At 42.9% G+C, this 27054-nt stretch overlaps 3 protein-coding genes across 3 annotated transcripts; 2 read left to right on the top strand and 1 right to left on the bottom strand.

The window, feature by feature from the left end:
- Positions 1-4592: 4592 nt before the first annotated feature.
- On the top strand, positions 4593-14022 carry LOC117562396 (odorant receptor 131-2-like; the record flags this gene model as incomplete). The annotated part of the gene is made up of 3 exons (XM_034240231.1): positions 4593-4736; positions 5579-6342; positions 14001-14022. Coding segments are annotated over exons 1-3 (930 nt in total), but the record flags the coding sequence as incomplete, so codon positions are not given.
- A 254-nt stretch (positions 14023-14276) lies between these two features.
- On the bottom strand, positions 14277-15910 carry LOC117562388. The gene is made up of 3 exons (XM_034240222.1): positions 15800-15910; positions 15431-15589; positions 14277-15159 (listed from the first exon to the last, which is right to left on the bottom strand). The coding sequence occupies exons 1-3, from the start codon at positions 15835-15837 to the stop codon at positions 14370-14372; spliced, it is 987 nt and encodes a 328-aa protein (XP_034096113.1). The 5' UTR covers positions 15838-15910; the 3' UTR covers positions 14277-14369.
- A 7496-nt stretch (positions 15911-23406) lies between these two features.
- Positions 23407-25928, top strand: LOC117562368 (odorant receptor 131-2-like). The gene is made up of 2 exons (XM_034240188.1): positions 23407-23550; positions 25110-25928. Exons 1-2 carry the CDS (start codon positions 23407-23409, stop codon positions 25926-25928), a joined length of 963 nt encoding a protein of 320 aa, XP_034096079.1.
- Positions 25929-27054: the final 1126 nt, after the last annotated feature.

Here is a 27054-nt window from a genome sequence, read left to right as displayed (position 1 = left end):
CCGGAGGCTTCTGGGGACCGCATGACAGTCTTGACCGGGGTCTTGAGAGGGGTATTGCTGCCGGAGGCTTCTGGTGAATGCATGACTGTCTTGACCGGGGTCTTGAGAGGGGTATTGCTGCCGGAGGCTACTGTGTTTATGCCGGAGGTACTTGAGATTACCAGCTCCTTAAATCGTATACATTCTTCCTCTTCCTCAAACACAGCAGCAGTGGAACTCTGCTTCCTGGGTTTTAGCCCCTTTTTCAACCTGGAGTGCAGGGTCTTCACCTCATCAATGAGGGCATCCTTCTGAGCCTTCAATGCCACATTTTCCAGCATCACCTTCCTGCAGTCCTCTTCGTCACACTCGGTATTTGGGGAGAAGGGTGGAGGGTGCACCAGGTATTCCTCCTCATTGTCTATTGACCTGATGTGCCTCATCTCGGGAGAATTCAGGGTGGTCATGAGTTACATGACGGTCTAGTCTCTTCCCAGCATACGAACACCCTGTGATGGGACAGGGTTTGGTCCGAACATTTATTCTGCCACAGGCCATTTTAAGAATGATGCCTCTTTCCTCCAAGTTCCGCACTGCATGTTTGTGCTTAAGATGCTTGTTCAAAGCCAGATAGAAGAGTCTGCACACCGGGCATACGCACGACATCCTTACTAAAACAGACACAGTGAATTGTATTTAAATTATTTTCTGTTTCTCTGTTTACATGCGTTAGCGTAACCGGTGATTGCAACAATGGGTCCGATGCTTCAATGCATGGTACACGGACCAAGGGAGGACTTGGGTTACCACCGGGTTAAATGGTTCCACCTCTGCACCAACGCGGGGCTGGTGATGGCAACATTGGATCCGATGCATCAATTCATGGTGCCCCGACCATGAGAGGGTTTGGGGTGCCCCGGAACCAGGCAGTACCCCAGCAGGAAACACGTGGTCAAAGGAGGAAAGAGTGATAGAACCGGGGTAATGCAAAGAAAGTGTCCGACAATAGTGACTTGTGAGGCGGCCAGAGAGTCTGTCATCTCTCGGTCCTATCCTCCAGGCAATGCGGTACCAGAACTGGGTCAAATTGACCAAAATGTTAAAAAAAAAAAAGTTTCAATTCATCCATGGAAAAGGGCTGAAAATGAAAAAAAGTATCCGAAAATAGTGCATCATGAGCCCGCAAGAGTCCCCTGTCAACTCCCCTTGCATTCCTCCAGAGTCAGAACAAGTTTGAGTTAACTTTTTGGAGAACCATAGAAAAGGGGTGAAAATGGAAAAATGCATCCGAAAATAGTGTCTCATAAGGCGGGTAGAGTCCCCTGACAACTCTCCTTACATTCCTCCAGAGTCAGAAAAAGTCTGAGTTAACTTTTTGGAGAACCATAGAAAAGGGGTGAAAATGGTAAAATGTATCCGAAAATAGTGTCTCATAAGGCGGGTAGAGTCCCCTGACAACTCTCCTTACATTCCTCCAGAGTCAGAAAAAGTTTGAGTTAACTTTTTGGAGAACTATAGAAAAGGGCTAAAAGTGATAAAAATGTATCCGAAAATAATGTCTCGTAAGGCAGATAGAGTCCCCTGACAGCTCCCCTTACATTCCTCCAGAGACCAGTTCAAAAACTTAAAGTTTGGTAAGAACCATGCTGGGGGGTCTCCATGCAACAATTGTATCCGAGCCAGAGCACACATGGAGCGGACACATTCCTCCATGAAGTGAAACAGCCGTTTTTTTTCTGAGTCCTCTCAAAAACCGGATTTCCGATTTCGTGCAGACGGTAGCTTGAAAATGATGAATGCATTTTATTGACGGAGAAGGGGAGGCTTGGATTCCCCTCTCCGTTGTAAGTTGCAACGGGGGAGTGGGAAAGTGTCCGGGGCTTCGGCCCGAAGCGCCGAAGGGTTGAGCTTTTTTGAGCCCCTTCTCCGTTGGCACTTAGTCGTTTTTTCGATAATTTTTTTTAACTTCATTTTTGATTATTTTAAGATATAATTGACCGTTATGAGCTCCCAAATTCGGCCTGGAACCTCCAAGAATTGTGGGCTAAGCTCCATAAACTGACAAAGTCACCCAGAAATGTCACTTTTATAGCCCAAAAATATATAATACAAATACATTTAAACAGTAAAAGGTACAATTGTGCTCCGAATTACCCGGAATTTGATTTATATAGCCCCATGATAGTGAATAAAAATCATTTTCATGAAAAAAACGCCTGATTAATATGTTTGTAATGCTGGCAGCAAGTTCACTGCTGTTAGCAGGGTCTCACACTCACAGGCACCTATGCAGAGATCTAGGGTGATGCACAAGGCTTTTCTACCCAGCAATGAGTCTTTGGGGAAAAGTGTTGTGAATACAGGGAGAGAGCACCCAGAGAGAAGCGGGGTGTGAGACTCACACAGAGACACAGAGAGCTCCTTGCAGCACATGGCTCTCCCACCCAGACTGCACGCAGAGGACGGGCTGCTTCACAGCTCTTTGTAACCCAGGAAAGCAGCTTGAATCGTGGGTACATGAGTGTTAAAAGTGCATTAAACGGTTTTAATTCAAATGCACATTTGGCTGCATAAACAGCCGGTCATATGTACAGGAAACTGTCCATTTCGTCCACATTTGACTCATGAAATGTACAAGAAGATAAGTACAGCAGAGTCACTGCTGTTAGCAGGGTCTCACACTCACAGGCACACAGGCAGAGACCCAGGGTGATGCACATGGCTCTTCCACCCAGCAATAAGTCTTTGAAAGCTGGGGAAAAGTGCTGTGAATAGAGGGAGAGAGCAGCCAGAGAGAAGTGGGGTGTGAGACTCACAGAGCGCACCCAGAGAGATCCTTTCAGCACATGGCTCTTGCACCCAGACTGCACCCAGAGAACAGTTTGCTTCACAGCACTTTACAAGCCAGGAAAAGTGATTGAATCCTGGGTATACATGTTTTAAATAGTCTGATACCTCCAGGGCGCATCACCACATTTTACAAGCCAGGGAAGGTGCCTGAATTCTGGGTAAACATTGTTTAATTGTTTAAGTGTTTTTAAATGTGTGGAACAGTGTTTTGTCACTTTCAAAACTCTCCCGTCATTGAACCGGAGAAATTGGGTCGATGTTGTATTCAATCTGACCGTTAATATTCCAGTGAGACGAAGTACGTACAATGACCGGAGTGATCCCATGTTAATTTTGTCCCAAAACCGGAGCATTCCCTCACCTTAACCATAACCAACACATGCCTAACCCTAACCCTAAGTCTTCACCCTAAAATTAATGATTTCCCTCATGGGGACCTCCATTTTGTCCCCATAAGGGAGGCGAGTCCCCACACGTGACTATGTAAACAGATGTAGGTCCCCACAAGTATAGTAATGCTAGGCCACACACACACTCACACACACACACTGTTTGGCCCAACATAATCCCAATTGTATCCATATGTCATTATAAAAACTGTCTGAACACACGACACACTGCAGTGGTCTGACGGCTGCTGGTAAGTACCGTGTGTGTCTGTCCTCTAATGGGTGCTTGTTTATTGTAAGTAAGGACGTTGTTGTGTTTGAGTTTGGGTCTTAATATGCTCAATATGGGCCTAATAAGGCATTCTCTCATAATAACACTTAACCAATATGGTCTATTCTTGTGTAACAAGACATGAAACTACAAGTGTTAATTGTGTCAAAATAACAAAAAATGTGGTATTTCAGAATTCCCTATTTCAAAGTGAAGTCTTGTTCATAATAAATAAGCTATAGTTTGACTCTAATATGTTGATTAACAACTAGTTGATGATGAATATGTGCACCTTAATCTAAAGTGTTACCGAAATACCGTTGTTTTTTTGACGTTTTAAGTTCAAGAGACTTAATATGTGTAAACCATTTGTCTGTAATGGACATTTGATTGTGCACTTCACTTGCATTTGTAAACATAAAAAAAGGTTGTGGCTGTGTGCACAAAAAACTCAACAAATATTTAAGTAAATATATGAATATTTTTAGAATAAGATGAGTACATTTTAAAGTAATAAGATTTAGAACAGTTTAAATAAGGACCAGTGCTTCTCACATGATTTATTTTTTATGAAATGTCTTTGAGGAGCTTATAAGGCAATCACGTTTTGTATTATTATTACTATTATTAGTAGTAGTCTTAGTAGTATTATTAGAAGTATGATTATAATTATTGTAATTAGTATAAGAAGTAGTAGTTGTACTATTATTATTTTCTTAGCACAATTGTTATTGGCATATTTTCTATAATGGGCATAAGAGATATCTTTAGAATAAGTTGAACAGATCTGGGACAGAGAATCACAAATTAATTGATTAATTGTGATTTTATTTTATATTTTTTAATGTGTTTTTGAGGTTCTTAAGAGGCATACAAAAAGAAAAGTATTGTTATCATAATGTTCGCGATATGTTAGTATTTTTGTTATTATTATTATTGTTATCACTAGTATTATTGTTGTTATATCTAATTACATTATTCATATTATTTATATTTATATTATTGCTATTATTGTTAATCATATGTATTGCATTACTAGCAGTAGTAGTAACACTTAAATGTGAATAAATGCTGTTTTCAGGAAGGATTGTCTCGTTATAATCATGAACGTCTCGTCTCTGAACTCCACCTCTCCGGGTTCTCGGAGCTTCGCCGAGGCCGTTTACAAGAACGTGATCGTGACGGTTCTCTGCATCGCCATCAATTACATCAACGGCACCCTGATACACACCTTCAGGAAGCACCAGGTGTGTGTGTGTGTGTGTGTGTGTGTGTGTGTGTGTGTGTGTGTGTGTGTGTGTGTGTGTGTGTGTGTGTGTGTGTGTGTGTGTGTGTGTGTGTGTGTGTGTGTGTGTGTGTGTGTGTGTGTGTGTGTGTGTGTGTGTGTCTGTGTGTGTGTGTGTGTGTGTGTGTGTGTGTGTGTGTGTGTGTGTGTGTGTGTGTGTGTGTGTGTGTGTGTGTGTGTGTGTGTGTGTGTGTGTGTGTGTGTGTGAGGAGATGATTTCAAACATGCTGCTCTTCTGTTCCACTAAAATAATGTATGTATTTTTGCTTTATTATTTCTATGTGTTTTACTCTTTTTTTTCCATGTTTATTTTTTCATGTTTAGATTCTGCTGTCTAGTTCACTTGCTCTTTGTGTATTTGTATATGAACGCAATATAGTATAGTGTAAAGTATAGTAACTATACTTTGAAAGCTGCTATATAAATAACATCAAAGTCAAATTATGTAATTAAACTTAATATAATTGCACCTTTTCCGTGCACATTGCTCTGGCACTTATTTCTTCTACCCTACTACTTTTAAATCCAGGCTGAAGACGTTTATAATCTCACACTGCACTGTAACTTGTATTCATGTACCTGTGTTATTCATGTTTTATTATCTTGCTTTTAAATAAGTGCCATTTTATAATGTGTTTCTGCTGAACTATTTCTCAATGCTCTTAATGTCTTTCAATGTTGTAAAGCACTATGAATTGCCTTGTGTTGAAAGGGGCTTTGCTTGTTATGAGCTGTATTTAAACTTAATATCATTGCACCTTTTCAGTGCCCCTTGCTCTGACACTTATTTCCTTTCCCCTGCAGATCTTTTACTCCAACCCGCGCTACATCCTCTTCATCCACCTGGTGATGAACGACATGCTGCAGCTGACTCTCTCCACGCTGCTGCACATCATCAGCTACACCCTGAACACCTTCAGCGTCTCCTCCTGCCTCCTCCTCCTCATCCTCGCCGTCATGGCCACCTTCAACACGCCTCTTAATCTGGCCGGCATGGCGGTGGAGTGCTACGTCGCTATCTGCCTCCCGCTGCACCACTGTAGGATCTGCACTGTGAGAAACACCTTCATCCTGATGAGTCTCATCTGGTTTGTCAGCTCTCTCTCCATCATGCCTGATTTCTTCCTCCTTCTGGCCACCGAGCCCCTCAGCTTCTTCACGTCCAAAGTGTTGTGCGCCAGAGACTTTGTGTTCAGGAGTTCGTACAGTTTGAAGAAGAGAGACGCGTCGCACATCGTGTGTCTAGTGCTGGTGTGGCTCACGCTGCTCTACACCTACTTCAGGATCCTGTTTGCAGCCAAAGGAGCAAAAGGGGATTCAAAGAAGGCCCGAAACACCATCTTGCTGCACGGTTTCCAGCTTCTGCTCTGCATGCTGACCTACGTTCGGCCCATGTTCAAGGACGCGCTGGTCTTTTTACTGCCGCGAAGACACGCTGACATACGCTTCGCCTTGTACGTCTTCGTGCAGATAATCCCTCGCTTTGTGAGCCCCATTGTATACGGACTGAGAGACCAGAACTTCAGGAAGTACATGAGGAGATACCTGCTGTGTCGAGTCATCATGAGGAAAAACCACCTGGAGAACAACGCCGTGTCGGACATGAAGCCTGCAGTCTCTTAGAAAACACATTTATACCAGGAGACAAAACCATAGTCTCACTTGTACTTTGTTTATTTGGTATGAATACTACATATAAAGTCAAATAAACGCTAAAGGTCAAGTATTTAGCTACATTTTCTCATTGAAGTATGGTTGCAGTCGAATAGTCAAAAAATCAACCCCTATCGTCTATTCCTATTGTGAAGTTAAACTTCTGTTGTTGCAATGTTGAGGTAGAATGAAGGAGTCTGGAACGTCATTAGCCAAAACACTGAGAGTTTTATTGAACACAGTACAGACAAATACGGCCGGGAGATCATCTTAGTTTCCCACCGTCCCGTGGTCTACCATGATCATCTCTGGCCCAAAAGCCACAAAACATCTAGCAACACGAGGAGAGGCGGGCCCACAGAAGCCCGCGTTTACCTAATCAATAGCAAATGGGAGACAATAATCTACTTGTCTCGAGGAAACGCAGACAAGCCTGAAACCTTCCCCCCACAGGATATGGGAGAAGCGTTTGACCTGTGACCTCAACTTACAGAGGAGTTTTTGACTGATACTACAAGCAGATGTTTGCAGTATCACAGATTCTAAGAAACTATAAGAAACTCTATAAACAGATCAGATTAAAATATTCTCTTACACCTATCATCTATTCCTATCGTCTATTCCTATCGTCTATTCCTTGACCTCTGTGTGAAACGTCACAGGGTTAAGGGATAGTGGATAGGAGGATTTAGGAGAAGAGACTGCGGTGCTTTGAGAATCCGACTGCACTTTCACTATCAACTTATTTATGATGCGCCAGTGGACGTCATTAATGTGCGTCTGCTGTGGGGAAACAGTTTTCTATACAGCGGAGTGAGTGGACTACATGGGTGTTTAATAAGAACGGCGGACGCATTTAGATACTTTGCACCACGCTCTTATGGTGTTGTTTTATGCTTTATGAACGTGGACAAGCAACACGTTCTCACTCCCAACCCGTCACATGTTGACGGTCGGTCAGGGCCCCTCCCCGTCACCCTATTACGCACAGGGCACCCCTTGAGCGTCAGTTTTGAATGGGCAGGGCGTCCCATAGACCTTCATAGACCTCCCATAGCGTTGATAATAGATGCCATGAGAACGCTCCCCGCTGCATCGAAATTTAACGAGCGCATTCCGTTCTCAGCTGAAGCGTATGGCGCGAGAAGTCATTGCAACACATTATGCTCTTTATATATAGTTTATAAAAAATGACAAAATTGTAATTTTCATACTCTGTGATAGGCAACCTTGCAACCTTATCACGGCAAGACGTGAACATGTGACGATTTACCATGCTGGGAGACGTGAAGATGTCACGATTTCGTCCCTTCAAACGTGACAGTTGCACGGTATTGTTAACATGGCCCAACCAGTGGAGAAATACCCGGAAATGCCAACAAATGCTCCCCGACGGTCGGTTGTTATTGTCAATATTAATATAATAATAATTTATTTTTTAATAGTCATACTCGATTTTGCCGATTTTCTTGTTGCCCCAGCTGGTCGACATCTCTTTGAGCAGAAACAAAGGCTACATTAATGTATTAAATCGATGTTAATCCGTGCGTGTGGATGTGGAATTAATGGATGTGACGTTGTGCGATTGCGTTGCCAGGCAACAGCTTGGGTTCATGTTGATTTACAAACTCTTCAACTACAACACTAGTTATATGTAAATACTAGGGCCGAGACTTTAACGCGTTAATTAAGATTAATTAATTACACAAAAATTAACGCGTTAAATAAATTAACGCATTTTAATCGCACTTATTTTTGCACCGCGGAACGTTTCTCACTGGATGAGTTTCAGGCCTACCGATTATACTGGAGCACCAACTAACGTTCATGACTTCAGACAACAACAAACCACAGTGAACAACAGTGGGAAATGTTGTTTAAAAAAACGGACGGATGGAAGCGTCGATAAGAGCACGGTTGTGTGCAAATTATGCAAAAAGGAATTCGCATATCACCGCAGCACATCAAGCCTCAAGTATCACCTCAATGCAAAACATATAGCAGCTAGCGTGGAAGCTAGCCTCTTTTATCGCGTTCACACCAAAAAGAGCCGGTACTCAAATTAGTTAATGAGAACCTTTTTACCCCCACGAAAGTCCCTGCTAGAGAGCAGAGAGCTGCTAGAGAGCAGGGACTTTCGTGCGGCTCTCTTGTGAGAAAAGAGCTATATTTCTGATTGGCTGGGCGGATTGCAAACCACGCCCCGTAAAACTCCCAAAAAGTTTTGTGAAGCTGCCATTTTATTATCCTCGCATTAGCATTATTAGCATTAGCCCAGCGCAGAAACGCAGAGAGACTAACTTATGGCAACACAAAATAAAACATGGGAGCGGTGAAGATGAGGAGGTGTCAGCGTTCTTGCGATTTACTGGGACTCCCAGCAGCTTCTACTGAAGCCAGTCCCCAACTCCGGGGACTTCCGGCCGGGGACTTTGGGCGGCAGTATACGCCGTGAAGTGGTTTGCGGCCTGCCAGTAAACCCAAAGCAGAAGAAGAAGAAGTGACGTCAGCGGCTTCATTTGCCTAATCCACCCCCAGGTTCAAAGAGTTCTCATGAACCTTTGTGGGAAAAGTACTGCGGTGTGAATGCGCCTAATGGTATACTAAAATCCATGTGAAAAAAATTGCTTCTCACTGTTCTCAGGTCAAATATTTATATGTGATTAAAAATGCGATTAATTAATTACAAAGCCTCTAATTAATTAGATTAATTTTTTTAATCGAGTCCCGGCCCTAGTAAATACATTTTAGAAGGCCTCACGAAATACTTTAATGTAAATTAAAATTTAAATGTGAAGGAATATGTGTATAACAAAATACATCCGTCATAAACAATACCGGAAACAGACGTAGGCAAGATCCTCAGCTCTGTGATTGGATGTTTTAGCCACAATGTACGTTGGGATATGGTGTTTATGCAACACATTCTCACTCCCAACTCGGCCTATGTTGACGTTATGTCAGGGTCCCTGTCGTCACTTTCCAACGCAAGGGTGGGCCCTTTAGCGGAAGTCATCACATAACGGCATTGTAATACACGGTTCGGCTGCATTAAATATTACACATCTGCCGTAGTTATTTATTTATAGAGTCCTGGATGGATATCCTCGTGGATTCATCTTCCTATTATACACACATGCATTTCCAAACATTTGGACTACCTATGTTGCAAATGTATTCTCTCTTCGATTTACACATGGCATCTATTGCACGTCTGTCCGTCCTGGGAGAGGGATCCCTCCTCTGTTGCTCTCCCTGAGGTTTCTCCCATTTTTCCCTTTAAACTGTGGGTTTTCTCCGGAAGTTTTTCCTTGTACGATGTGAGGCTCTAAGGACAGAGGATGTGGTATTGTCATACTGATATTCTGTACAAACTGTGAAGTCCACTAAGACAAATGTAACATTTGTGATATTGGGCTATATCAATAAACATTGATTGATTGATAGAGCCCTGATGAGAAGACTTCTGGACAAACAGGAAGCACTGCCGCCAAAACTGAATATGTGACGTGGATCATAAATATATCAGCAATTAAACAACATCTTCAATTTCTCTTGACAATATACGTCTCCTTGCAGTATCAATACTAATTCGGCTGACTTTTATATTTGATCCAATTGGTAGATAGGCTATATTTACGCCATAACGGTGCACAGCTGATAGAAAGGGACACCTAGTGGTTAAAGCACGTTATTGAATTGTATTATTTGTATTATTAGATATTAATAGAAGACACAGACAGACTTTATTTAAACATTAAAGGATACTTTAGGTTAAGGTCTTCTTTTGAATAAGAAAAAAGCTTATCTACAGATAAACATTAAGCCTGACAAAGTACTAATATATTGCTTTCCTGCAATGTTAACTACTGTATGCTTAAGCACTTATTTTAACTGATATTATACATATGTATTATACTCTTATAAGATGTATGTAGATAGTATCAGGAATGTGCAGAATACGACAGTTTAATGGTGGAGGTATACACACATATTGATAGATGTCTTGTAATGCACTGTTGAGGAACCTGCGACCCAAGTTTTTAATCTCCGACCTTGTCAGGTATTGAACATTCAATAAATAAAGAACACAGAATTATTAAATATAAAACACAGAATTTGTGTGATTATACTAAATGATTTACAAGTAAACACCACTGCATATTTACAAATGTTACACATGCTGCTGTAACTAAATGTTTTCCAATTTGGGATCAATAAAGTATATATTATCTTAAGATGATCAATGGCTACTGCCATATTTGCAAAATGTTCCTCTGAACCTTGACAAATGCATGTTTCAGGCTTAACAATTAACAACAGGAGGGGTCACAGACATAAGACCAGCTGTTAAATAAAGCTCTTCTGACCTTAGCTGTCATCTGGCTGCCCATTATGGACACAAGCCATTTTCACCCATTTATTAATTATATGTTTTACATTTGAGTGTTTCCTATCCCCTAAACCTCCAGGGATGTACACAGTTTAATACTGGCAACCTCTCTAAAGTAACTACTATGAGCTGCTCCGACCCTCGGTCCTGATGGACTCCAAAAGTCCGACATTATACAATCAAACAAATAAATAAACGGAAGGATAATTGTGTCTTATTGTTGAGTAAATAAAAGTGTGTGGTTTAGAAAATAATACAAAATTAGAAGGAAAAAACGATGAAACAATACAGATTTCAGTTTTCTAAGCCCATACTCTCCCCCTAACTGACGACAACAAAAGTCAGACATTATTCAATTAAAATAAAGAAGTAAACACAATAAGTGTGGCTTGATATTGAGTTAGAAAAAGGTTGACAAACGCTGTGAGAATGGATTTGCGGAGAGCATTTCGCCGCGATCCCAACTCGTCTATTACCAACGTTCAGGGAGCTCTATGCAAGTCAATGGGACTGCCTGAAAGCTGAAACTCTGTGCTAAAGGCCCCCCCCCCCTTGCGTTGGAAAGTGACGACAGGGACCCTGACATAACGTCAACATAGGCCGAGTTGGGAGTGAGAATATGTTGCATAAACACCATATCCCAATGTGCATTGCGGCTAAAACATCCAATCACCGAGCTGAGGACCTTGCCTACGTCTGTTTCCGGTATTGTTTATGACGGATGTATTTTGTTGTACACATATTCCTTCACATTTACATTTTGATTTACATTAAAGTATTTCGTGAGGCCTTCTAAAATGTTTTTAAATATAACTAGGGTTGTAGTTGAAGAGTTTGTAAATTAACATGAACCGAAGCTGTTGCCTGGCAACGCAATCGCACAACGTCACATCCATTAATTCCACAACCACACACATGGATTAACATTGATTTAATACATTAATGTAGCCTTTGTTTCTGCTCAAAGAGGTGTCAACCAGCTGGGGCAACAAGAACATCGGCGAAATCGAGTGTGACTATTAAAAAATAAATCATTATTATATTAATATTGACAATAACAACCGGTAGAGCATTTGCTTGGCATTTCTGGGTATTTCTCCACTGGTTGGGCCATGTTAACAATACTGTGTAACTGTATGAAAATTACAATTTTGTCATTTTTTATAAACTATAATGTGTTGCAATGACGTCTCGCACCATACGCTTCAGCTGAGAACGGAATGCGCTCGTTGAATTTCGATGCAGCAGGGAGGGTTCTCATGGCGTCTATTATCAATGCTATGGGAGGTCTATCAAATCAAATCAAATCAAGTTTTATTTATATAGCACATTTATAAACTATTTTTGGTCGAGCCAAAGTGCTGTACATATAATAAAAATACCCTACAATAGAGTCATTGAACAGTCTATGAAGGTCTATGGGATGCCCTGCTCGTTGAAAACTGCCGTTCAAGGGGTACCCTGTGCGTAATAGAGTGACGGGCAGGGAGTGAGAACGTGTTGGGACAAGAGAGAAACATTATCTTTGTCACGATCTGTCTGTGTTGTTGTTTTGTCTTGTCTTTTTCTATCTTTGGGTTTCCTGTTTTATTTTGTAAATTGTTCACCCCCGTTTCCTGCCTGTTGCTTTCTGTCTGTTTTCCCTCCCTGATTACCCGATTGTGTTCACCTGGTGCCTCTGTGTTTTCTCTCCTCCCTCCTCACCTGTGTCTTGTTTGTGTGATTAGTCTTGTGTGTATTTAAGTTTTGGTTTTTCTGTCTGTCTTTGTCGGTTCGTCATTTGTATGTGACTGTATTCACCGGTGAGTGTTCTGTCTGTCCAAGTTCTATTAAAAGTATATCAGTTTAATCTGCATTTGGGTCCTGCTTCCTTCGCTCTACCGTGACAGAACGAACCGACCAAGAAATGGACCCAGCAGATGATCCATTTGAGGTGGAACTACAACATTTTTCCTTTTATTTGGCTTGCTGCTATGATTGGTGGAAGGGAGCGTCCAGTGTTCGGCAGAGGGAGGCCGCTCTGGTAGAGGCGCACCGGTTGGCTATGGAGAAACCAGACTTGGTGAAGTTCTTACCTGGCTGGATTTTGGACTTCCTCTGGGTGTGTGATTTCCAGCCTGCTGAATACAAACATCTCTGTGTGTTCCGTCTGGAGTCAACCAGTGCTTCTGCCCCAGTTCCTGCTCCTGTCCAGGAGTCGTTTTCTGGAACTCGTCTGGCTTTTGGAGGTCCACGGAGCCTTCAGGCGGCTTCTAGGAGAAGGAGTCGCAAGTCCAGGCTAGCAGCCCGAGCCCCAAGAGCCATGATTCCGGTCCCAGTTCTGGCCCCAGCGGCCATGGTTCTGGCCCCAGCGGCCATGGTTCCAGACCCAGCTCTTGCCCCAGCTGCCATTGTCCCATCTCAAGTTCCTTCTCTAGTCCCTTCTCTAGTCCCTTCTCAAGTCCCTTCTCTAGTCCCTTCCCAAGTCCTTCCTCAGGTCACTTCTCAAGTCTCTCCTCTAGTCCCATCTCTAGTCCCATCTCCAGTCCCTCCTTTAGTCCCTTCCCTATAGGCCATAAGGTGAACCCTGTTATCGTTTCAACCCGCTCCACAGAAGTGAAACTACACAATCTTTAGTTCATAAAAAAGAACGAGTCATGCTTATCCACCAAAAAAAATATCGTCGCTAAAATTCCTGCCAATTCTTCTAGGCACGTAATTATTGGCTGAACTAGTCCCTTCGAAGCGTAATAATATCTTGGTCCAAAGTCGTGCCACGGTTCGTCACGTGATCGTGCTACACCAATTGGGTAGCTGCATATTGTCAACAGAAGTGAAAGATGGCGGCCGCCATGGTTACGCTAAACCAGACCAAATGGATTCTAAACAGTGCTGTATGCTTGTTTTATGTCATGTTTTGTCATATGTCTTAATACATCACTAAGTCCGAGGTATTTGCGTTATATACGCGGTATTTGTGAGAGGTTTTACTATCTGGGAACAGAGTTGACAATCGAATCAACATTGACTAGCAGCGTTTATCAGCCAACTCCAGCTACAAACAATTTCCCCACGGGGATTAATAAAGTATATCAAACTCATATTTATCAAACTATCATTCCTGGACTGCCATGTTCACATCGCTAGGTTCATTGGGATTATTCCATTAGACTGAGGACTTTTGTCTGTCTGTTGTTACCCTGTACACGTTAAATGCACTCTTAAAATAAACATGACTTGATTTTCTGCGTCCAAGAAGAAGGTTAACTTGTTACGTTAAGTAATTTAGATCAATAAAATGCAGTACTTCCAGGCTGAAGACTTTTCTCTTGTTGCTGCTTTTAATTGAACTATTCATATCTTAGACTGCACTGTAACTTTTATCCATGTATTTTTTCTTTTAATGTTTCTTTTATTAGCTTTTCTTTTGAATGACTGATTTTAAATGCCATTTTCTTAATGTCTTTAATTTTTTGTAAAACACTTTGAATTGCCTTGTGTTGAAAAGTGCTATATAAATAAACTTGCCTTGCCTTACTTATACCAATGTCCATTGATTCATTTATTTACTCATTCATCCCTCCACAAATGAAAACAACACTGATGAACCATAAAAACGAGATTTATTACAAAGTCAATGTTATCCCACACAAGTGTTGTGGGTGTCCGCTTTGAGAATCCCTTCGGTATTTTGTCTCTGCCTTCTACTAGTGTCAGTTGGGCAAGGCTAGTGTCTAGACTCAAAACTGTGTCCCATGATGCACAATGTCCCAGTCTGTTAAGCAGTGATACAATGCGTGATGATCCAGTTAAATGTCGAACAGTTAAACCTAAAGCCAAGGACTTGGGTGTCTGCTTGCGGCCCTTGGAAGCAAGGTACACAATGTCTTGACAAACAGACAACACTTTCAAATGTACGTCATCATCAATGTTGACATAATGATCCAGTGTTGGCTCCTCAGTGGAACCTATAATCCAGCTGAGCAGATTGTATAGTCCAATGGGGACAACAGTTTGAGATTCAGTGACATTTAGATTTTCAGAAGTGGGAGGCCATGGGCATGACATGCCAGGAGTGTCACTAAGCAGTCTTTTCAAAAACAACGCTGCTGTATACAGTGTCCTTGTGTCCTCATGTGTTGTTTGGCACTTTGTTCTCCCTGTTTCATTGTCGCTGTCTGTCTGGCTCAATTCACTGGACTGTGTTGTTTCCGTACCGGATGGATCTGGTAGCATGTCCACGAGTGCATCCTTTGACAGAGTCTCAGCAAAAACCAGTTCGCAGACGTTGCGCTTGGTGGGCATGTGAAACGCTAGCTGAGGGAAATCTTGAGCCAGCCTCTTCTTCAACAGATCCTGTCTGTAACACAACAAAACGGTGACAATTACGAGTCACAGGAGTACCATCAAAAGCAGAGTGGTGGAGGTGATACAAGACATTACAGACTAGAACCTATCTGCCATACAGCACATTTAACACCAAAGAAGCCAAATAAAGGCCCACATCATCACAAACAACACTACACACTACACATCATGGGGGTTTCTCCAAACAGGCCTGTCATACACATTTTGTTTAAAGCTGGCCTTGCACATGATAAATAATAAGACTTGTATTACATTGCAGTTACCTGTAGTTTGAAGCATCAACACCTTCGTTTGCTTTCACCATGTCAATGAAGGCCTGCCTCAGCTGGCCCATTCTAAGCACCTCATTGTTGACAAGCAGCCTCTGGCGGATGATCCTCTCACAGAACAGCTTGTAACTGGCATCAAACATTGCCTCATCCCTACAACACATGAATGAGAAGTAAATAAATGGATAAATGAATAAGTGTTGTGATTGTGTGCACATATAACAGAAGGAAATTGGATGTTTACTTATAATGTTAAGTATGTGTATGTGTATATATATATATATAGCCATCGCCGACACACACCTGGACTTCAGTCTGGTGGTAGTGCAAATAGGTAAAGCAATCCAAGGAGAAATAACTTACTGTTCTGTCTCTGGTTTGTCAGGTCTCAGCAAAAACATGGTGTACTGACTGTAACAGCTTTTGTGGTACCGCACCTCCAGAGCCACACAGTCTTTGTCTTTTATATGTAAAAGAACACTTTGGTTATCTTTCTTCTCAGCAGCTTTCTGCAATTTGCCTAAACGGAAAAAAAGGACAACTCAATGAGTTTGTTGACGTATCTCTCACACATAATTGTACCTTTCAGTTATTCAACCACAGAGAATGTGTGTGTGTGTGTGTGTGTGTGTGTGTGGTGTGTGTGTAGTGTGTGTGTGGTGTGTGGGTGGGGGAGGGGGTTTGCTTACCTGCTTTTAATGTTTCAGCCTTACACAGTTGATCCCTTTGTCGCTTGCCTGCTTTGATGATCATTTTCTCCTTCATCTTGCATATAATGCACAGGGCAGGAAGGACGGGGCCAGAGCCTGCGATTGGCAGGCCTGACCTTGATCGTAGCTTCTCTGTTTGGCTTCGGTACGTGCTGCGAGACGTCGATGGGATGGGCTCGACCTCAAGGTCCTCCCTAACGTCTTGATCTCCCTCACGTGCGAGCCGTCTTTCCACCTTCGTCATGGCCTTTGTGTCGGTAAACCTTATGTAGCATGTGTGGTGGAAGCCAGCGTCCTCAGGAATATCTTCGAACTCGAAATCAAGACAGTGCTTGTGGTTTTCAGCCACCACGTTCCGAGAGTCTCCCTTCAAGCCGAGCGACCGTTGTAAGCTTGTCCTGTACGTATTCCATCTTGTATTGGTAAAACAATCAACCTTTTCGTGCTTCACAGACGTAATATGCATGTAACAATGTTTGTGTGTTGACAATTTTGACTTTTTGAGACTTTCTGGTGCGTTTTCCTCGTCTCCGCTACTCGATGAAACCATGGCGGCCGCCATCTTTCACTTCTGTTGACAATATGCAGCTACCCAATTGGTGTAGCACGATCACGTGATGAACCGTGGCACGACTTTGGACCAAGATATTATTACGCTTCGAAGGGAATAGTTCAGCCAATAATTACGTGCCTAGAAGAATTGGCAGGAATTTTAGCGACGAAATTTTTTTTGGTGGATAAGCATGAATCGTTCTTTTTTATGAACTAAAGATTGTGTAGTTTCACTTCTGTGGAGCGGGATTTCTTTTCTAAAGGACTTTTCGAGGTTCACCTTGCGGCCTACTAGTCCCTTCTCAAATCCCAACTCTAGTCCCATCTCAAGTTCCCTCTCGAGTCCCCTCTCGAGTTCCCTCTCCAGTCCCTACTGAAGTGCCGTTGGAGGTTCCGGCTTCAGTACCCGGCCCACACAGCAATGATCCAGGCTTCAGCTCCGGACTTTACAGCCATGTTTCCGGCTCCAGAACCGGACCTTACAGCCATGTTTCCGGCTTCAGAACCGGACCTTACAGCCATGATTCCGGCTCCAGAGCCGGCCCATTCAGCCATGTTTCCGGCTCCAGAACAGGACCTTACAGCCATGTTTCCGGCTCCAGAACCGGACCTTACAGCCATGATTCTGGCTTCAATTCCGACCCCCGCAGCCATGGTTCCGGCCCCAGCAGCCATGGTTCCGGCTTCAGTACCGTCCCCGGAAGCCATGGGCTCGACTCCAGTTTCGGCTACAGGGCTGGCTCCTCAGCCGACGCCAGCTCCCCGAGGCTTGTCGGCGTACCGGCCGACTCCAGCACCTCCTCTCCTGCTGGCTCCCCAGCCGACGCCAGCTCCCCGAGTCTTGTCGGCGTACCGGCCGACTCCAGCACCTCGTCTCCTGCTGGCTCCCCTGACGACGCCAGCTCCTTGTCCTGTCCCGTTGGAGGCCCCGCCGACTACTCTCCTGCCGGGGGTCCTGCCAACCCTTTGTCCTGTGCCGTTGGAGGCCCCGCCGACTACTCTCCTGCCGGGGGTCCTGCCAACCCTTTGTCCTGTGCTGTTGGAGGCCCCGCCGACTACTCTCCTGCCGGGGATCCTGCCAACCCTTTGTCCTGTCTCGTTGTAGGTCCCGCCGTCTACTCTCCTGCCGGGGGTCCTGCCAATCCTTTGTCCTATGCCGTTGGAGGCCCCGCCGACTACTCTCCTGCCGGGGGTCCTGCCAACCCTTTGTCCTGTGCCGTTGGAGGCCCCGCCGACTACTCTCCTGCCGGGGGTCCTGCCAATCCTATGTCCTGTGCCGTTGGAGGCCCCGCCGACTGCTCTCCTGCCGGGGGTCCTGCCAACCCTTTGTCCTGTCCCGTTGGAGGGCCCGCCGACTACTCTCCTGCCGGGGGTCCTGCCAACCCTTTGTCCTGTCTCGTTGGAGGTCCCGCCGTCTACTCTCCTGCCGGGGGTCCTGCCAATCCTATGTACTGTGCCGTTGGAGGTCCCGCCGTCTACTCTCCTGCCGGGGGTCCTGCCAATCCTATGTACTGTGCCGTTGGAGGCCCCGCCGACTGCTCTCCTGCCGGGGATCCTGCAAATCCCGTGTCCTGGTCCTCTTCCGTGGGGGATCCTGCCGAGGCCTGTCCCACCAGCTCCGACACCGGGTCCTGCCCGGTCTCCGGCACTGTCCCGTCAGCGCCTTCCTGCCCGGCCTCCGGAGCTCTCTGGTCTTCGCCCTCGAGCCCGGCCCCCTGACTCTTCCGGCCGCGGTCCTGGCCCTCATGCTCGGCCCCCTGACTTTTCCGGCCGCAGTCCTCGCCCTCATGCTCGGCCCCCTGAGTTCGCCCGCGGTGGCCTTCGCCCCTCCATAACCCCCATTTTGGACTCTGCCTTGCCCCCGGGCCGTCCGCCCGAGACCCCTTCCTGGTCCTCTGCCTTGCCCCCGGGCCGTCCGCCCGAGACCCCTTCCTGGTCCTCTGCCTTACCCCCGGGCCGTCCGCCCGAGACCCCTTCCTGGTCCTCTGCCTTGCCCCCGGGCCGTCCGCCCGAGACCCCTTCCTGGTCCTCTGCCTTGCTCCCGGGCCGTCCGCCCGAGACCCCTTCCTGGTCCTCTGCCGTGCCCCTGGGCTGTCAGCCCAAGCCCGTCCTCCAGACCCCCTCCACCCACCCTGGTGGCTTAGTGATGCTCTGAGGAAAGATCAGGCTGAATTCACAATGGGCATTAATGGAGACACGTTGAACGTTTTTGTCACTTTATGCCCTCAAGAGGCATTTTGTTTAATAATTGTGCTTGATTATGTTTTATGTTTCAATGTAGGAGAGGTTTTCCAACGTTTTTCATGAAAAATTATGTCCAAGGAGTGTAGGGTTTGGGAGTTATGGCAGGTTGAAGAAAAAATGAAAGGCGAATTTCAAGCTCTGCTCCACTCTAGCTGTGACCAGGGCCGTATCCAGGATTTCCTAAATACCGAGGTCCAAACATGCTAAGGGGGTTCGGGGGATACCCCCCGAGATTTTTGGGATTTTCATGATCTAGTTAGGTGCTTTTTCAGTTCTGTGGGGGGTCACACATTGGATAATATATTGATTTCAAACCATGTCAGTGGGCTGACAATGTCAGCATCAATTATTTTGAAAGTGTAATGCATAAGAATCAGTTGATTGTTACTATTAATGATCTGGACATGCAGAAGAGGCTAAAATGATCACAACTCATTGTCAACATTCATTTTCCATGTCCCTCTCCTTTCCATAACCTGCAGCCTCTCTTCCATCATCTTTAGTCTCTCTGTCTTCTTCCTGTTCTTTACTCTCTCTGTCCTCTACTCTTTCTCTTTGTTCAATCTCTCCCTCGTTGTTCACTGTTTGCTCCTCCTCACTTGTCGCTCCTGCCAGTGAATTAAAAGCAATTCAGCCATTTAGTTCATTTCACTCGTTTGTTTGCATTCTTTTTTTATTTAAATCTGTTTTGTTTGATTCTCAAAAGAGAACAAAGATGTAAGCAAATGGTGTTTTATACAATTGTATGTTATTATGACATCATAACTGCAATATATGTATGTTTTAAAATTATGCCTATTGTAAATGAAGACTATTGTTATAGATACATAGATAGATAGATGGGCTTATTAAGCCTACATTATTTTGTGTGACTCCAGTTCCTCCCTGACTTCCATCACTTTCTCTCTCTCTATTTCTCTCTGCCTGTCCTGTCTCTTCCTTACCAAAGCTGAGCTTCGACTGACGTAGTCTTTTCATTATATCTGAGTCAGTGTAAAAAGAAAACAATACAATGTTATATCTTCAATGTTTTACTCAAATTGAAATGAAAGAAAAGCATTACAACGTTAGTTAAAAGGTAATCCTTCTGACATTGGATGAATGTAATTAACTTTAGCTCTCGTTTATTCACGCAATTTAAACCAAAGTATAGCCTATAGCTGCAATATCAGTTAGTGTGCATGTTGTCGGACGTCCACTGACAAACGTACATCGTTCACACAGGATCTGCTGGTCATATGATGTCCTGATGAGCAGAAACACAAGCAGCCCGCTGGACTCAGATCTCTAGATACTTCATCACTCCTTCGCTGCTCCGGTACAAGTCCGGGCTGCGGTGGTTTGTTGATACATGTCGTCTTCTTCTGTTTGCTTTAATCGAGGCTACGTAGTTATGTAGTTATGTCAGTAAATGGAAGTACTACAAAGAACCCCGTTTAGTGCAATTATTTCACAAGTTTTGTTATACACAGCTCGGAAAATATTACCGAGGACCGGACCTCGGTGACCTCAATGGTAGATACGGCCATGGCTGTGACATCACGCACTCTAGCCTTAACGAGCTGCGCAATACACACTAATGTTAAAATCTGAAGAAGGCCTCTTTACCAAGCTCCAAACTAAGTTAAATATCTCAGAAAGAGTCAAATATATCACAAATCTAAAGAACAAGTTTAATAGCTGCATGTCTTGTGGCCATTTTTAAAGTTGGAATGAAGTCTCTAGCTGAATGTATGTGGAAGGAGTAGCATTCGGCGCACGGTGTATGTCAAAGAGGATTTGAAGGTTCCTCCCATTGAGTTACATGTTAAAAAAGAGTTTAAAAAGCTGAATATTTCAAAAAGTATAAAATATTTTGAAAAAGTTTAAAGTTTCCCATCATGTGCTGAAAAGCCTGAATATTTTGATTTTGAATGGTTTCTGTAGCTGAAAGTATGCTGAAGTTATTGAGAGCCAAACTTTTTGTTGAAATAATAATAAGAAGAAGAAAAAGGTGCGGAAGAATAAAGATTTGAAGAACTATAGTGGAATGCTGTTGCACAGAATTTGCATTAAATATGAACCTGAAAATGTGCATAAAAAGGACCTAAAAGCATGAATCTGTTAGTAAAATCACACGTTTTTGACATCTTCCCTGTATTCTGTCTAATCCATATTACTTCCAATTCATTTATATTTGTTCACAGTCATTTGTCATGTACTCTCCTCTTTTTGTTGCATATTTATAATTCTTGTTCAAATATTTCTCATATACAAGTGAATATCTGGGTTTGGACTGGCAATGTATCATTCAATTGAATATAATAAATGTCACTGTTTCCAGGTATTTTCTTCATTCCTCTTTATAACAATAAAAAAAAACAATATCATTGCTGCAGAGGGTGTTTCCGCATACAAGAGAACAAACATTTTGTAAGGGGGATTAAATATGACAACAGACATTCAAAGCTTCATCAAAAGACCCTCAGAGGAAGCTTTGAATGTTGAAAAATATGTTTTTTAACTGCACAAAGAGCTGTGGTAAGCAAATTCTGGCTCCATCCCCGTACCAAAGACACATTCACACACACACACACACACACACACACACACACACACACACACACACACACACACACACACACATACACACACACACACACACACACACGCACACACACACACACGCAACCACACACGCACACACACACAGCCACACACACACACACACAGCCACACACACACACACAGCCACACACACACACACATGCAACCACACACACACACACACACACAGCCACACACACATACACACGCACACACGCAACCACACACGCACACACACACACACACACACACAGCCACACACACACACACACCCACACACACACACACGCAACCACACACTCGCACACACACACACACACACATACACTGTTTGGCCCAACATAATCCCAATTGTATCCATATGTTATAAAAACTGCCTGAACACACGACACACTGCAGTGATGTGACGGCTGCTGGTAGGTACCGTATGTGAGTGTGTGTGTGTGTGTGTGTGTGTGTGTGTGTGTGTGTGTGTGTGTGTGTGTGTGTGTATGTGTGTGTGTGTATATGTTTAGAGCTTTATGGAAATAAATACTTTTCAGATTAAGAAATGTTTTTTAGTAATTGGAAAAATGTATAATGTATGACTCAGTAGGAAATATCAGTAACACTTTATATTAAGGTACACATATTCACCATCAACTCGTTGTTAATTAACATGAATATTAGCAGTATATTGGCTCTTTATTAGTCATTATAAAACATGTATTAAGGCCTTATTCTACATGACCATATTCTACAAGTACTAGGCCATTAGTTAAGAGTTGCTGTCCTTAATAACCCTCTAATGGGTGCTTGTTTATTGTAAGTAAGGACGTAGTTTGAGTTTGGGTCTTAATATGCTCAATATGGGCCTAATAAGGCATTCTCTCATAACACTTAACCAATATGGTCTATTCTTATGTAACAAGACATGAAACTACAAGTATAACAAAAAATGTGGTATTTCTAACTCAGAATTCCCTATTTCAAAGTGAAGTCTTGTTCATAATAAATAAGCTATAGTTTGACTCTAATATGTTGATTAACAACTAGTTGATGATGAATATGTGCACCTTAATCTAAAGTGTTACCGAAATACCTTTTGACGTTTTAAGTTCAAGAGACTTTATATGTGTAAACCATTTGTCTGTAATGGACATTTGATTGTGCACTTCACTGGCATTTGTAAACATAAAAAAAGGATGTGGCTGTGTGCACAAAAAACTCAACAAATATTTAAGTAAATATATGAATATTTTTAGAATAAGATGAGTACATTTTAAAGTAATAAGATTTAGAACAGTTTAAATAAAGACCAGTGCGTCTCACATTATTTATTTTTTATGAAATGTCTTTGAGGAGCTTATAAGGCAATCACGTTTTGTATTATTATTACTATTATTAGTAGTAGTCTTAGTAGTATTATTAGAAGTATGATTATAATTATTGTAATTAGTATAAGAAGTAGTAGTTGTACTATTATTATTTTCTTAGCACAATTGTTATTGGCATATTCTATAATGGGCATAAGAGATATCTTTAGAATAAGTTGAACAGATCTGGGACAGAGAATCACAAATTAATTGATTAATTGTGATTTTATTTTATATTTTTTTATGTGTTTTTGAGGTTCTTAAGAGGCATACAAAAAGAAAAGTATTGTTATCATAATGTTCGCGATATGTTAGTATTTTTGTTATTATTATTATTGTTATTATTGTTATTACTAGTATTATTGTTGTTATATATATTTATATTATTCATATTATTGTTATTTATATTTACATTATTACTTCTATTATTATTGTTAATCATATGTATTGCATTACTAGCAGTAGTAGTAACACTTAAATGTGAATAAATGCTGTTTTCAGGAAGGATTGTCTCGTTATAATCATGAACGTCTCGTCTCTGAACTCCACCTCTCCGGGTTCTCGGAGCTTCGCTGTGGCCGTTTACAAGAACGTGATCGTGACGGTTCTCTGCATCGCCATCAATTACATCAACGGCACCCTGATACACACTTTCAGGAAGCACCAGGTGTGTGTGTGTGTGTGTGTGTGTGTGTGTGTGTGTGTGTGTGTGTGTGTGTGTGTGTGTGTGTGTGTGTGTGTGTGTGTGTGTGTGTGTGTGTGTGTGTTTGTGTGTGTGTGGCCTAGCATTACTATACTTGTGGGGACCTACATCTGTTTACACAGTCACGTGTAGGGACTGGCTTCGCTTATGGGGACAAATTGGAGGTCCCCATAAGGGGAATCATTAATTTTAGGGTGAAGACTTGGTTAGGTTTAGGATTAGGATAAGGGTAAGGGTAAGGTTAAGGGTAAGGGTTAGGCATGTGTTGGTTATGGTTAAGGTTAGGATAAGTCTCCAGGAAATGCATGTAAGTCAATGTAATGTCCCCTGAAGTGATGTATACATGGTGTGTGTGTGTGTGTGTGTGTGTGTGTGTGTGTGTGTGTGTGTGTGTGTGTGTGTGTGTGTGTGTGTGTGTGTGTGTGTGTGTGTGTGTGTGTGTGTGTGTGTGTGTGTGTGTGTGTGTGTGTGTGTGTGTGTGTGTGGTGTGTGTGTGTGTGTGTGTGTGTGTGTGTGTGTGTGTGTGTGTGTGTGTGTGTGGGGGATATCAAACATGCTGCCTTACAATCCCTCTTCTGTTCCTGATTCTAGCAACTCATGTTTATTGTTTCATGTTTAAAAATGTATAATAATAGCAGGCTATCAGAATCAGAAACAGGTTTATTGCAGAGTAGGTTAACTGTTAACACACGAGCAATTTCCAGTGGTGTATTTGGTACATACAACGACACAGAAAAATAACATAAATTGTAAGAAAAGCAACCAAAAATTAAACAATTATACTTTTAGTTTTGAACTATTATAACATTCAAATATAAATACATATTAACATGAATTATAGATATTTCAAAAAACTATGTACAGTTAACGTGACTTAATAAGAACATAAACGAGCAGTATTGTTACGTAAAGTGGAGAGCTGTGCAGATATTGAAAGCGTTAGCTCTGTATACAAATGTGCAGGATAATGTTTAGACGCTGTTGTTTATATTGATCATAGTGTTCATTAATGTAATGCATGTGTCTATGGCGTGGCTGGTTGGTGGGGGGGTTATTGGAGGGTTATATATAAATATATATATGAGGAGATCAGGGCTGCAAAATCTGTCAGCTGCTTTAAGTCACTTTGAAAAAATCTCTTTTGCTTTTATGTGTTTTATTTAATATTTCATTTATTCTTAATTTATGTATTTTTCTTTATTATTTTCTGTGTTTTACTCTGTTTTTTTATGTTTAGACTCTGCTGTCTAGGTCACTTGCTCTCTGTGTATTTTTATATGAAAGCACTTTGTAACTATATTCTGAAAGCTGCTATATAAATAACATCACATTTAAGTGAAAATATTTGGGGTTTTGGTCTGACATTTAGACACACTGAACAACTGAAACGCTAACTTTAATTAAATGTATTATATCAACACATTTCTAACTCTAATAATTCTTAATTCTCTTATGTGAAAACTTAATATCATTGCACCTTTTCAGTGCCCCTTGCTCTGACACTTATTTCCTCTCCCCTGCAGATCTTTTACTCCAACCCGCGCTACATCCTCTTCATCCACCTGGTGATGAACGACATGCTGCAGCTGACTCTCTCCACGCTGCTGCACATCATCAGCTACACCCTGAACACCTTCAGCGTCTCCTCCTGCCTCCTCCTCCTCATCCTCGCCGTCATGGCCACCTTCAACACGCCTCTCAATCTGGCCGGCATGGCGGTGGAGTGCTACGTCGCTATCTGCCTCCCGCTGCACCACTGTAGGATCTGCACTGTGAGAAACACCTTCATCCTGATGAGTCTCATCTGGTTTGTCAGCTCTCTCTCCATCATGCCTGATTTCTTCCTCCTTCTGGCCACCGAGCCCCTCAGCTTCTTCACGTCCAAAGTGTTGTGCGCCAGAGACTTTGTGTTCAGGAGTTCGTACAGTTTGAAGAAGAGAGACGCGTCGCACATCGTGTGTCTAGTGCTGGTGTGGCTCACGCTGCTCTACACCTACTTCAGGATCCTGTTTGCAGCCAAAGGAGCAAAAGGGGATTCAAAGAAGGCCCGAAACACCATCTTGCTGCACGGTTTCCAGCTTCTGCTCTGCATGCTGACCTACGTTCGGCCCATGTTCGAACAGGCGCTGCTCTTTTTACTGCCGCGAAGACACGCTGACATACGCTTCGCCTCGTACGTCTTTGTGCAGATTATCCCTCGCTTTGTGAGCCCCATTGTGTACGGACTGAGAGACCAGAACTTCAGGAAGTACATGAGGAGATACCTGCTGTGTCGAGTCATCATGAGGAAAAACCACCTGGAGAACAACACCGTGTCGGACATGAAGCCTGCAGTCTCTTAGAAAACACATTTATACCAGGAGACAAAACCATAGTCTCACTTTTACTTTGTTTATTTGGTACGAATACTACATATAAAGTCAAATAAAGGCTAAAGGTCAAGTATTTAGCTACATTTTCTCATTGAAGTAAACATATACCAAAATCAGTCCAATCCAAATGATCAAACGTCTCTTAAAACGACCACAAATGAGTCGAAATCAGCCTACAAGGAATACACATATGACCACTTTCTGGTTCCAACTCCCATTTTTCACCCTGAAAATATCAGAAATAGATTCAGCACCTTCAATAACCCCCAAAACCACTGCATTCTGAGAATGTTACATTCATTGTTCTAGGAATGTTTTCAGCGGGAAGTTTTCTTTTGGTTCCCAGAACGTTCTTCTGAAAGGTAGGATAACGTTCTCTAAAAACATTCTTAAAATGTTTTTGATAACATTACTTTACATTTAGCTGACGCTTTTATCCAAAGCGACTTACAAGAAGTGCGTTCGACCAACAAAATACAAACTTGAAGAAAACTAAATCATATAAGTACATCAGGCTTCATAGAGCAAAAACATTTCAAGTGCTACTCAACTGGCTTTAGGTAAGCCAGTCCTTTATTAGTATATAAGTGCTTTGTTAATAGTTCTATTGCTCGAAGTGGAGTCGAAAGAGATGAGTTTTCAGTCTGCGCCGGAAGGTGTGTAAGCTTTCTGCTGTCCTGGTGTCAATGGGGAGCTCATTCCACCATCTTGGAGCCAGGATAGCAAACCCACGTTTTTTTGCTGATGGGAACTTGGGTCCCCCTCGCAGTGAGGGTGCAGCGAGCTGTTTGGCTGATGCAGAGTGGAGTGCACGAGCTGAGGTGTACAGTTTAACCATGTCCTGGATGTAGGAAGGGCCAGATCCATTCCCAGCATGGTACGCAAGTACCATTGTCTTGAAGTGGATTCTAGCAGTTACCGGAAGCCAGTGAAGGGAGCGGAGGAGCGGAGTGGTGTGGGAGAATTTAGGAAGGTTGAAGACCAGACGAGCCGCTGCATTCTGGATGAGCTGCAGAGGTCGGATGGCCCCTGTAGTTAATTGACAAGGGTCAGACTCCGACCCTCTCCAAGTAACCCTGTAGTTGCGGTCTTTGAG

The sequence above is a fragment of the Gymnodraco acuticeps genome, unplaced genomic scaffold (genome assembly GCF_902827175.1).
Source record: "Gymnodraco acuticeps unplaced genomic scaffold, fGymAcu1.1, whole genome shotgun sequence".
Taxonomy (NCBI): domain Eukaryota; kingdom Metazoa; phylum Chordata; class Actinopteri; order Perciformes; family Bathydraconidae; genus Gymnodraco; species Gymnodraco acuticeps.
This window is presented reverse-complemented; position numbering and strand designations above follow the sequence as displayed.

Coding starts and splice junctions, on each gene's coding strand:
- LOC117562388 (XM_034240222.1), bottom strand. CDS start 15,837: ATGTTTTTGCTGAGACCTGACAAACCAGAGACAGAACA. Junction 15,590..15,799: donor GACAAACCAGAGACAGAACA/GTAAGTTATTTC, acceptor CATGTGTTGTAG/GGATGAGGCAATGTTTGATG. Junction 15,160..15,430: donor GTTGATGCTTCAAACTACAG/GTAACTGCAATG, acceptor GTTGTGTTACAG/ACAGGATCTGTTGAAGAAGA.
- LOC117562368 (XM_034240188.1), top strand. CDS start 23,407: ATGAACGTCTCGTCTCTGAACTCCACCTCTCCGGGTTCTCGGAGCTTC. Junction 23,551..25,109: donor ACACTTTCAGGAAGCACCAG/GTGTGTGTGTGT, acceptor TCTCCCCTGCAG/ATCTTTTACTCCAACCCGCG.